Source organism: Gracilinanus agilis, chromosome 1, assembly GCF_016433145.1.
Source record: "Gracilinanus agilis isolate LMUSP501 chromosome 1, AgileGrace, whole genome shotgun sequence".
Classification (NCBI taxonomy): Eukaryota; Metazoa; Chordata; class Mammalia; order Didelphimorphia; family Didelphidae; genus Gracilinanus; species Gracilinanus agilis.
In genome coordinates, this window is record NC_058130.1 from 553,918,680 (window position 1) to 553,932,065 (window position 13,386).

Sequence of the window (13,386 nt, forward strand, 5' to 3'; positions counted from 1 at the left end):
CTCTCTCTCTCTCTCTCTCTCTCTCTCTCTCTCTCTCTCTCTCTCTCTCTCTCTCTCTTTCCTTCCTCCCCCACCCTCTCTCCCTTCCTTTTGCATTCCTTTTGCAGCACCCTCAATGCCAGCATATGAACTGGAGACACCTTTGAATCAAACTGATAATACTGTGACAGTTTTGCTGAAGCCCGCCCAGAGCCGAGGTGCTCCCGTCAGGTACGGACCAGGGGGTCTGGATGCAGAAGCCAGTAGTCTTATGGAAATTAACATCCAATTCATTAATTTCTTGATTGTGTTTGGTAGGGATTTTTTTCCACCAGCAGCCAGCTTGTAAACCCATATCTTTATTAGCTCTAATTAAATTAAATAGCTAAGGAAAATGAAAGTGCTTTGATGTTGGCTGCTCAATTATTGTTTAAAGGATTTGATCCAGATGCAAGTGGCTTGTTCTTTGAAGATAAGGAACAAAGCCACAGCCCTTGTTGGGTGGGTGGTTTCTTTACTTCTGAAGGTAATTGCTTGACTGCAGTGTTCAGAGTTCAAGGGCAAATTACATGTTTGTTCTGAGCCATCTATTTTTAATAATCTCTCATTTTTTGTTTACCTCAGAGGTTTATGTCAATCCCCCTTTACTGAGGTAATTAATTTTTTTAATTGAGTGAAAAATGCATGTCTTAAAAATATACATGAGAGCATATTGGAAAGAAAAAGATTGTGGAATCTATATCTGATCAGATTTGAGGTTTAAATTTTGTTATGGTATCAATGGTAATGGCTATAAATCCTCATTCCATGATGGTTTGTATTTTATATCTAGGCATAAGGTTATATGTAAATCTTATAGTCAGTATAATTAAAGAAAATTGTTTTTCATAGGAAGGAAAAGAAGAATGTGGAATTGTTCAGAATGTGAACTTGACACATCTCATTAATCTGTAGAAATGAAATTTGTACTTGTTCTGTAGGGAATTTAGAATCTTTACCTTTGAATTACAAGGAAAATTTTTCTTGATAATTAATATGTGCCATTACTTCAAGAAAAAATTACCCCTCAGAATTAAGAGCTATAAAAATTCCCTTTGCCTTTATTGCTGTTGAAGATTTTGATAATTTCAATTCATTTTTGATACATGGTTATATCCCTTCACAAAGAAGTAGAAGTGTCATACTGTGTTTTTCTCCAACAATATCACATGCACTCAGACCAATTAGATTACTCTTTTTTACATAAAATACCTGATCATGTTGAAATTCCAGAGAATAGAAGTAAAGCACCTGTTGTCATTTAAATCATACATTTGTGATAGAGTGATTTTCTCCAAAAAAAAAAAAAAACAGTTTGGTACAAAGAAAAAGTGGGGCAATAAAGCAACAGAGAATCTGAGCTAATCCGGGCTTCAGAATTATAGTGAAATTGTTGGAGATTTGTATTCAAAAGGTCTGAAAATGTTAGGAAAACATTTTTGTTTCATTATATTATCTATTTTTACCCAATGTGAAAGCCCTTTAAAACTGTAAATATGATCTGTTATTATAGGACAAATTATCATCATCATTGTCATTATAAACATGAGATTTTCTAGTATAAAAGTGTGAAGGAATGAATATTGGGCCTACAGTTGAGAGAGATGGATTTAATTTCCTAATCTGGCATTTACTAGCTTTGTGACAATGAACAAGTCATTTATCCTTTCAGAGTCTTAGTTTTCTTAATATTAAAAATGGGTAGTTGTGAGGATCAAAGGAGCTAATGTATGCAAAATGACGCATAAATGTTTACTTTCATTATTAGTGGTTATGGATTGAGCTGATTAAACACAATCTTTGACAGAGGATTGGATCCATTATGGATTTTATTGGTTTTCCAGGACTCAAGTTGCAATCTGTTACTATGGGACAAAAATAAGATAATAGGATCGTAAGATTTGGAGCTAGAGAAGAAGGCCCCTTTTCTTTATACAAAGCTAACTTGCTAAAATGGAGATTAATGTATAACTCTGGTTTCACTAGCATTATGATTGAACCAGCTTTTCTAAGTTAAGTTGAATACCATGAGGATTCCTGGAAAATCACAAGTTATGTTTCTGTTGAAATGTGTAATGATAAAATTAATGTTTAAGAGTTCACTCACTCTCACTGCTTCCAAATTGTATGCTACTTCAGTATCAAAGAAGAGCAAGTTCCTAGCCTGTTGACCCTGTCTTCTCCTATTTCCTCCTGGATCTTGCTTGGTCAGTTATCCTTTCCTCTCAACATTTTCCTGGATGTTCAAATTCTACAGGAAATTAAGTAAATGTTTATTAGGTAGCTACAATTTCTAAAGAATGGCAAAGGATGTTAGGGGTTGAAAAAACATGATCCTTGTCCATATGGAGAATTACTAACTAGGGAAATAATTTGCCCTTTCTCTTTGAAAAAAAAAAGGTAATATGTTTATTATACTTAATTGCTTTTCAACAACTATATTTCTTCAGAGAATTGATATGGACCTGGAACGTATCGAAGTTTAACTTGACATTTTTATTTATGTTCATCTTTCAAAGGTGGATTTTTTAGTGTATGCATGTTTATATAACACATATATATGTTTATATGTGCATTATGTATACCTAAACTAGGTAAATAGACAGGCATACAGGTGAGTATGTGAATAGTGAGTCAAATAAAGGAATAAAGAAGGTGCTGAATGAACTTCATTGGTAGAAGGAATTTCCTCACCTAGGAGTTCCCTATGTGAATTAAATAACAGGACCAGTCTCAGTTCCTAATAAAGTTCTTGGACCTTACAGAAATTCACATAAGATAAAATGTAAAGCATTCTATGACAAGTGTCAGACAGTATCAAACTCCGTGCTGTGTCTAAGTCTAAGAGATAAATAGTCATGACTACTAGAGATAATCATTAGAATCATTGCCTCCCAGAGTAGGCAGCATGTCCTTGATTTATATAAAACTTTGGATTAGGTTCCTGACTTAAGTAAAAGGGAAACCCTTATCCATTAGGATTGTTGAATTTTCTTTTGTTTAAAGCTCAATAATATTCTGATTTCCCCAATTACATGTAAAAATTTTTTTAATATTCATTTTCTAATATTTTGAGTTACAGATTCTCTCCCCCTACTTGTCCCCTTCTCAGCAACAGTAAGCAATTTCATCTAGATTCTACATGTGCTATCATGGAAAACACATTTTCATATTTGTGTGCATCTTCTTAACACATACTCCAAGATTATAACTAATGGTAAACTTATTTCGGGCTCACCTATCACACATACATTTTTATTGTTATTAAAAAATTTATGTTCTCTTTATGGGGATTAGATATATGTTGGTCCATAATGAGACTGATTATCTCGTGAATAGATAGAGATCTAATTGAAGTGGTTAGTTTGGAAATTGTAGCCATAATACCCTAAAGCTAAGTGGAGTATTTCAAAAATCCCAAGAATTCATTTGCTCTTTGGGGATATAAGAACACTGATTAGGGTGGTAAAAGGGATTTTAAACACAAAGCTACAGAATAGACAAAAACAGATGAACACATCTGGAGATTTATAAAACACTCATGTAATCAAACACAAGAAAGTGCTCCCCAAGCGGATATGATAAATAGAAGAAAGAATAGAAATGAAAGTGAGCATCTGTTTACTTGCCCAGATTGTGCTTAGTATTATGTTTTCAAAGATACTGTGGTTGTACAGTTTCCAAAACCCATGCTTTTCATTGATTTTATTTTTTCTTTAATCTATATTCATTGGTGTTGAAAATTTGGCCATATCTCATTTATGCTCTTCTCTAAGTGAGGTGGCTGTGGATCGATTCTCCTCTAGTCACCCTGGCTTGGTTAATGCAGATTCTTGAAATTGCCCTTAACTCACGGTGTAAATGATTGTTGTCTTTTTATTGATCAACACATCAGTTCTATCACCTAAAAGTATTTAATTCCTAAGATAGATGGGAGGAACACAAATTCCTACATTCAAGTCATTAACTCAAAGATTTGGGAGGTCAGGATTTTTTTCCTCCCTGATAGGATTCAATTTCCATCTTTCTATATGGCAGAGACCTTGTTTTTCTTTTCCATATTTAAAATCATCTTGTGACTCTTTCTCACCCTTATTATTGTTTCAAAATATACATACAAAATTTATAGAATTTTTTGGCATGCTTAAGTTGTTTAAAATAGAGAATAGATTTTGTAGAAGTTGTTGTATTTTTGTTAAATTCACAAGAAAAAAATCTTTCTCATGCTTTTTATACTTGTAATGCTTATCTCATCTACTGTGTAGCTCAATCTCCCTGATTAATAATGTGTTTCCTATTTACTAATGGTTTATAGCTAGAGACATATATGGGAATAATTTGTCATTTTTGTTCTTCAGGTGATTGTGTGTTTATCTCACCATAATTGCTTTGAAACAACTGCATTTCTTCAGAGTAGCAGTACTATTTCTGCAATACTTTTTTCTATTGTTGAACTGTTTCAGTCTTTGTGACCCCATTTGTGGTTTTCTGGGTGAAGTACTGGCGTGGTTTGTCCTTTCCTTTTCCAGATCATTTTACAGAAGAGGAAATGGGGCAAACAGGGTTAAGTGACTTGCTCTGGGTCACACAACTATGGAGTATCTAAGGCTGGATTTGAACTCAAGTCTTCCTGACTCTTAGACCTGTTCTCTGTCCATTGTGCCACCTAGCTACCCCACTAGAACACACTACACTGATTTTTTCAAATGTGTTGTTTTATGGATATTTTATTTTTCTTTTGGTATATGCATTGAAAGTCACTGAGAGAAGAACATCTGTTAGACTTACTTCATTTTCCTAAAAAAATTCATTATATAGGTATGTTAAATAAAAATTCCTAAAATTTTGAATGATTTTAAAATGATAGATGTTGAATTTTCTACAAAATAGAACAAATTTATTTTAATACTTTATTTTCAGTGATATACTTATGTTTATAATATAGCACCCTAGAATGCCTTTCCAAGCACTGGATGTTTCTGGAAACCTTTTGCCTAAATAGCATCCTGGGATTGTTTTCTCTTGTTCGGGTTTGAACTAGATATTACATTGGATACACTCATCATCCTATAAGATCTCATCAGCCTTAATATTTCACTCCATCATTACTCTTTGCTTTTCTAATTGGAAGATGGGACCATGAAGTTCCAACCTCTTTTTAAGGAGAGATCCTAGGTCAGACATGTCTTCATTTCTCATCTGGCCAATTTAGGTAGACCCCCCCTCAAGTTTTCAGCTCCTTTTTGTACTTTGTCTTCCTCTATTAGATTATAAGCTCTTTTTTGTATTTTTATATTCAGCACTTTACCTAGTGTATGACAAACAGTAGGTGGTTCACAAATATTTACTGAGTATTGACAAATGAATAGAGCATTTCACTTGGAATCAGAAAAATCTGAGTTTCTTTCCTCCTCTGTACACTTACTATCTCTGTGACCCTGGGTGATTCTCTTAATCTCTGACACTTAGTTTCATCCTTTGTAAAATGGAGAAATTGGACTTGAGGGCCTCTAAAGACTCATCTAGTTCTAAATCTCATTTTCCTATGATCTTTAGGAGAAAGTATGCAAAATGTTTTGTACTAGGAGAAGATGAGGAGAAAAAATAACAGAACCATATATATTTTTAAAAAGTGTAATGGACCTTTAAGACCTGAAATTTGTTATAATGGATTTATTTACTTTTTTGCAAAAATTTTATTTATATTATTATATAATATAGTTTCATATAAAGAACTTACTCTTAAAGGGAGATTCAAATATGTGTTTACATGTGTGTATACATATTCAAACAAAACCCATATACATTTTTCTTTTAAAACTAACTAAAAAACTAATCCACCAAATTCCATGTTGCACACAAGAATTCGTTTCATTCTTTTCAGCATCAGTCAATCAGAATTGATTGGGAATCTACTGTTTGCCAAGCACTATGCTAAGTACTGTGATACAGCTTAGGAACTAATATCTAAATGGTTATATTTGTAATGTAACTTGAATGAACTTTTATGGGTGACATTTCTCATTTTCATCTTTCTCCTTTATTACTTTTTATTAGTTAATTGAAATAGTCTCTATGTATATACACACATATCGTCAAGCTAGGCCAATATACACTTATGCATTTGTATATATACAATATATTTTGAGATATATATACATATATAAAATATATCTTTCTGGATGTACACTCTAGTAGTAAGACTGCCACATATCCAGACCAACCTGTGCTTTGCACTTTTTGTTCATATCTTCAACCTGTCCTGTTCATGCTAGTGGCGTGCCTCTTTCTCTGAGTCTGAAAAGATACCAATAAAGACACAAACAACCCACAAGATGAAGAAAATGATATTTAGATATATTCTACATATATGTATATATAAAGTATTACAAAATAAGTTATTCATACCAACCATTTTATGAAGTTATATAGAGAACTCTTCTACATACCCGTATATTTATAGATTTGTTTTCTATAGAGGATATATTGTGTGTATGTATGTATGTATATTTATATATATATATAATAGAATCTAAAATATATAAAATATGTTCTATAGAATACCATCAGTCTCACTCTAGAATATATATGTGTGTATATATATAAAATATAGATAGAGATGAATATAACTTTTTTATTTTGTAGCAGATAAGACAGAAAATTTGGGAAACTTTGAAGTCCTCTATAGGCTTATCTTTTATTAATATACAGCAAACTCACACTTTTGCTGTAAATATCACCCCATGTTTTCATTTCTGGGTAAAGGATTAGTTTTTGCTTCTCTGAGAACATGATAGGGCAATTATTTCATTCTAATGATAATATAATTTACATTTTCTTTATGTAATGTCCTAGGACATTGCTTGTAACTTTGTGGGTTCAAACTCCATATAAACTAGTTAGGCTTACTGTAAAATCGGTATGTGACCAAAAACTCTGCTCTTATCCTTAGTCAGCCATTGGCACATATGAACTGGCTTCAGGGGTTTAGACAGAAGAACAGAAGTGTGTCAGGGGACATTAATTCCTCTCCTAAAAAATAACTACTCAATGATCTTAGCAATAGGACATCATCCTTATCTTCTTCTTCATTAAGCCCTTTGCTTTTGAATATTTTCTGTTATTAGAGTGACATTTTGGGGGCATTTTGTCCATGCTTGGGGTGAGAAGTGGTCATTTAGGAAACAGAGCAAATATAAATGCAAATTGTTCAGGACCATAATCAATCCATATACTTGTTTACTTATGTTTATGCTATGGCAAGAAAAAAAGAATCACTTTTTTTTGTTTTCTCTCCCAAATTTTGAATTGCCTACATAAGTTAATATTCAACAATAATATTTACATACATGATTCTAACCTTCTAATAACTTAAATAACTAAATAGTAATATTGGATAAAGAGGTTTAGAAAATGATTTATATACAGGGATACATATTTGTCGCATCAACATCTTTGTGTGCATGTGAATTCATGCTAGGTTTCTCCTGGAATTGTTCAGAACTTTTTTTTATACTTGGAGATAGATAATCTTGTAGATTATAATGCATTATCAATTTTAAGGGCTTTACTCAAGCTTTACCATGAAAGATCATTAAGATGTCATAACCCTATTAAGAGTTATAGTGGGAAATATTCCATTTCTTGGTTCTCTAGAACCCTCTTTATAAGCTTCTATTCTCTTTCTTTACTAAACCCAAACTGAAAGAAAATTATGAAGTGGTATGTGTTTTCATCACCTTCATGCTTTCTTGACATCTAGTCTTCCAAATTCTCCACACATTCTGCCATATGTCTTGACATCTGTAATTTCTCCATTCAGATTGCTCCATTCAGATACTCCCTCTTTCTTTTCCATCCCTCTTTCTGACCCACCACTCACATACTATCCCTACCATCATCCTTATCACCTAGGACCTGCATATTTTCAATGTTAACCCTTTATTCTCCCTCTTTCCCCAATAATCAAAACTTCTCAGTCCTCTATTTCTTCAACTTAAGTTGAGGTATTGTGTATCTTCCAAGATATCAGTTCTTTATGATCTATGGTGCTTGGAGGAGACAACTAGGGCCTCTTGGCTTCCAGTATTATACATCTTAATGATTTTCTAGAGACAAATGCCCCACCTTTGTTTCCTAAACCAAAGGAATCCTGATCTACAGAATGAAGGGCTTGGACAAGAAGCACCCCAGGGTCTCTTTCAGCTCAAGCTAATGCTAATGTCTTCCCTTTGGTAAAATATTCCATTTACACTATATATATCTTATATACACACAATTATTTTCAAATTTTCTCCACTATTAAAATGTGAACTCCTTGAAGGTAAGAACCTTACTTTTACCTTTCTTTGACTCCAGTATGCCACATAATGACTGACATGTAGTAAACATTTGCTTTATGCTCATGAACTGACTACTGAGCCAAGTGATGTTCATAAGAATTTTAATAAAATGAATACAATAAGTACAATGGAATTTTTTAAAAACTTTGTACCTTTCAATGAAATTTATGAAATACAAACACATAATTTGTGTTCAATATTATTTGTGGAAGTCAACCTGTCCCTTTATATTTTTATCAAGGATTTCTTCTGCTCATGTAGATTATTTTCATAAAGATATTGTGGAGCCGAGGGAACAGACATATGGCCCATTAGTAATGTATTTCTTCTCAATCCTCTATTATTTTCAGTAGTAACACTATGTTTGATTTTGTTCCAATCTTACAGTATCATCCCCTCTTTCAGATATCTTAATAAATATTCCTTTGATACCCTCAAAATTACTTCATTTTTTGCTTAGAATTCCTCTGTGTATGCTAGGACTGGTTCAACTACTTTTCTCATCTTTATTTTCTTTAGTTCATGTTTGCTTCTCTTATAGCACATTGGGGACTATGATGTTCAAGCCACTTTCGCTGGGGAAGAAAGATTTTAGAAATATCCTCAAGTCACTTACCATTACTTGCATAAGCATACTTCATTTTAATCAAGCCTAAGAGTGTACAAAATGTTTTCATCAGAAAATAAATTAAGGAGTGATTATTTTCAGAAAAAAAGTTACAGCAGAATTCCTTTAAATGGCATGTTTCTCTAATATTTCAAAATATGATTTGTCACTCAAAAATTTGATTTCTACAAGAGTGTTTGAGATACCTTTATGGTATAGCACTGACTGCAGCCTGCCCATATCCTTTTCCTCCTTACTTATGAAAACTCACCGCCTGGGTAAACACTGAGAGCAGTTAAGTGTTCTCCTGTGAATTCCCATACCTGGACAGGTTATTGATTAATCATTCTAAATTGCATATTCTATAAAACATAAAACAAAGGAAAATTCAATGCACTGCCTCATATCAAAAACACAAATATGATCTTAATTATGCAGTAGAGTTAAAGATGTGATGGTCTAATTACTATCTTAACTACAAGCACAGGTATTCATCATCTTGATTTGGTCAACTCTCGAAGGTGCTCCAATTTTGCATTCATGAAGTTCAAAGTTCTTGTAAATGATGAACACATTTTGTTTTTTCTTACCTTACCCGTAGCTTTTCAACTTCCATTTTAATTTCCCTAATTCACCCTCACATAGCCAAACTGTTGCCAAATCTTGTTGCTTTTACATTCAAACTTCTATGCATTTCTTTCTCTTCGCTGACATAGGCACCACCCTGATGCCAGGTCCCTGTTATCTTTCAGCTCCTCCGTTGCCATCGCCTTCTAATTGATTTCCTTGACTTAAGTCCTTATCCACTCTTATTCATCTTACATTCAGCTGCCAAAGTTATTTTCCTAAAAGAAAAATCCAGTCCCCTAAAGAAGTCCAGTTGCATCCAGGATGAAATATAAAATCTTTTGTTTGTCATGTAAAGTCTTTCACAACCTGGACCCTTTGTACCTTTCAAGTCTTAATAATGACAATGATAATAACTAACATTAGTATGATTGTGGAATACCAATATGTAATGAATATGATAAATAATCTTAATTATAATTATTTTTTTACTTTAATTTGATGTTTAGAAAACACAGTTATCTCATTTTATCTTCAAAACAAACTGGGCTATAAATACTATTTTAATACCCATTTTACAGATCAAAAAACTGATATACAGATGTTGGTTTTTTCCAGTATCACTCAGTAAGTGTCTGAGGTCAAATTTGCACTCAGATTTATCCAGGTCTAGTATTTTATGCATAATACTCCTGCCTAGCTGTCCCCTAAGACCTCGAATGCTTGACTCTCTTCCACATATTCTATGATCTAATTATACAGGCTTCCTTGCTATTCCTTACACATTACAGTCCTTTCAACTCTTCCTTTTTAAAAAAACTGGTTATTGACCATGTATAAAGCCTCCTACCTTTCTTTAATACTCGGTTCAAATCCTACCTTTTGTGGCAGCCCTTTTCCAGTGAGTCCCTTCTACACCCTTCCTCCTACACCTTTCCTAATCCCTTCTCTCTAAGATTACCTTACACTTAGACTGTATATATCTTAAAAATACATTGTTGTTTACATGTTGTCTCCCTCATTAAAATGTAATTTCCATAAGAACAGAAATTGTCCCTAGTACTTAGTACAGTTGTTGAAATACAGAAAGTGCTTAAAACCCTGTTATTTATTGAATATCCAACTGTATTTGATATAACTTGCTGAAGGAGGAAAAATTGTTTGTTTTTAATTAACACAGACACTGAGAAGATTCTAGTTATCAAGTGGTATCAAATTTTACTTAAGACCTTTTTAGCAAAATTGGGCACTGCTTGAATTTCTACAAAATGGTCTGTTTAATCTTTTAAAATTTTAAACTTAAATACAGAAATCATCAAAAGGCAAAAAGGCATTCTAAGGCACCAAAAAAGATTATAATTATTTTGGGGAATGGATCAACAATTTTCCTTTTTTTTTTTTTTTTTTTTTGGTACATAGATTAGGCAGTTCTCATGAAAGTCCATCTCTCTTCTACATAACTTTCTGTTGCCAGTAACCCACGATTGGACTCTTCTTCTCCTTCTGCCTCTTGTTCTCCTTTAAAATTTAGCTCAAAAACCATCTTCCCATGAAATCTTTACTCATCCCTCAAGCTGCTAGTGCTGTGGCTACCAAAATTACCATTTCTTCTTTTTTATATAGATTTTGCATATACCTACTCATATGTATATTTTCTTTTTTAATAAAAGATAAACTTCTTAAGGACAGGTACTGTTTCACTGTTATTATTTTATACCTAGTTTTTTTTTTTTTATCCTAGTAGTATTATACCTAGTAGTATTATACCTAGTAGTACACAGTATTCAACCCATTATAAGCCACCAGATGACTCAGAAGAAATAGTGCTGTATTTGAAGTCAGGAAGACCTAAGTTCAAATCCAGCCTTAGATTCTTTTTTGTTTTGTAACCATGTGAAAGTCACTTAACCTCTTCCTCAGTCACCACATCTGTAAAACTGGAAGAATAATAGCAGCAATCTCTATGACTTGTTGTGGAGATAAAATGAGATAATATGTGCAATATATTTTGCAAACTTTAATGTTATAATATATACATTATTATTCATTATAAAATATGAATTATAATTTATTGGTAGTATGTTTGTTGATTGAGCTGAAAATACAGAGATAAGTAGAAAAGAAAAGGCATCCTAATGTAATGGACAGATTTGGAGTCAGAGAGATAGATTACTTTCTGTATGAACTTGTACAAGTACTTTAACTTCATTAGTTCTCAATTTTCTCATTTGTAAAATGGTGGTGGTAGACCAGATGATTTCAAAGATTCTTTTCGTCCCTTAATTCTGATAGCTATTATTTTCTAAGGCCCCTTCCATCTATCAAAATTCTAAGATTCTGTGTTAAAGGAGAGAATATTCCATTTTATTTAAGCAGCATATCTTAGTAAAAATCCTTTACTAGATAAATTGCAGTCCTAATTGTTCAAATGAAATTGCCAGTCTTACATTTTAGATGGTTGCAAATTATATCTTCAATATATAAAATACTGTCTATGAGATAGATAATGGACCTGACACTATCAAGGAGAAAAAGAATAAATTGTTTTTGGCGGGACATTAATGCTAATTTCCCATTTAGTTGCACTGGGAAAAGTGGACAAAATGAGTTTGTAACTCCCAAAATTGAGCAGTTTATTCCCCCGTCTACAGCAAGATTAGACAAAATGCATCTAGCTATCCAAGCTCCTTTTGGATAAAGAGTGCCTCATAAATTTAAAGTATCAATTCTTATTATTAATCATGATTTAAAGAATAAAAAATCAGCACCATCTTGGTGTATTTGGGTAAAATGATAAATGTGTTGTTTAATCAAAGTTATTATTGTTGGTATTAGGCAGTGAAGTATTAGAAAATCATTCAAAACTACAGAATGAGTTTTCTAACAGGTCTCTAAAAATTATGCAAAAATTCTAGTGTACTAGGGTTTTTTCATTTTTTAAAGCAATTACCTTCCATCTTAGAATCATTAGTGTATTGGTTCCAAGGCAGAAAAGTAGTAAGTGATAAGCAATGGGGTTTGGGGGTTAAGTGACTTATTAAGAAATATCTGAAGTCAAATTTGAATCCAGGACCTCCCATCTCTGGACTTGGCTCTCAATCCATTAAGCCACCAAGTTGCCTCCTGTGCTAGGGTTTCAAAATGCTCAACTTGAAGTAAACACTGAATGCCTATTATCATCCCTCTTTCTTAAAAACCTTCTGAAAGCTGCCTCTCTACTACATACTATACTTTTTCCTCCATTCCTCACACACACATAGAGTAAATAATATTTTGCATAAGAAAAACTATATATTCCTAGCCTTTGTGATAAGCACTGCCTTTTAAAATATCCTTAGCCTAATAATACTAATGGTTAGGCTTGTGATAATAAACATCATTTTCAATGTAGAGTGAATCTTTCATCTGATAAATTATGTGCAAACATACCTACAAAAAGAATGCTGGCAATGTGTTTTTGAAGTCAAGAGAAGATAATTTTTGTCCCATTGTTACAGGAAAACAGTGATACTTTTGAGTACTCAGGCTCTCCTCACTTTTATATCTGTCTATGCTTGAAGAAATCATAGTTGCGTTTGAAAGGACAAATGCCTATAATAGGAAATGCAGATATATGAAAATCTTTGAGCATCATTACAAGGAGATGCTATGAATTATAAATGAATGGCCTCCATAGTGGGAAATGTGGACTAGTGTCCTTCAAATTCTTTTTTGTTGACTATTAACACCTAAAAGCCATTTGTTCAGAAGAAGGGAAAAAAAAAGGTGAACAAAAAGACAAACACACAAATAGCTATGGAAATTTAGTTTTCTCAATAACTGGAGGAATATTTGGTTAGTCCTTCTTTTTTC

At 32.8% G+C, this 13,386-nt stretch overlaps 1 protein-coding gene across 1 annotated transcript in view; it reads left to right on the forward strand.

The window, feature by feature from the left end:
* Window positions 1-13,386, forward strand: part of PTPRM (protein tyrosine phosphatase receptor type M) — a 1,055,867-nt gene that overhangs the window by 596,059 nt on the left and 446,422 nt on the right. The window contains exon 11 of the mRNA XM_044666801.1: window positions 108-210. Coding sequence (XP_044522736.1) covers window positions 108-210 — 103 coding nt within the window. The remainder of the gene's footprint in view (window positions 1-107; window positions 211-13,386) is intronic.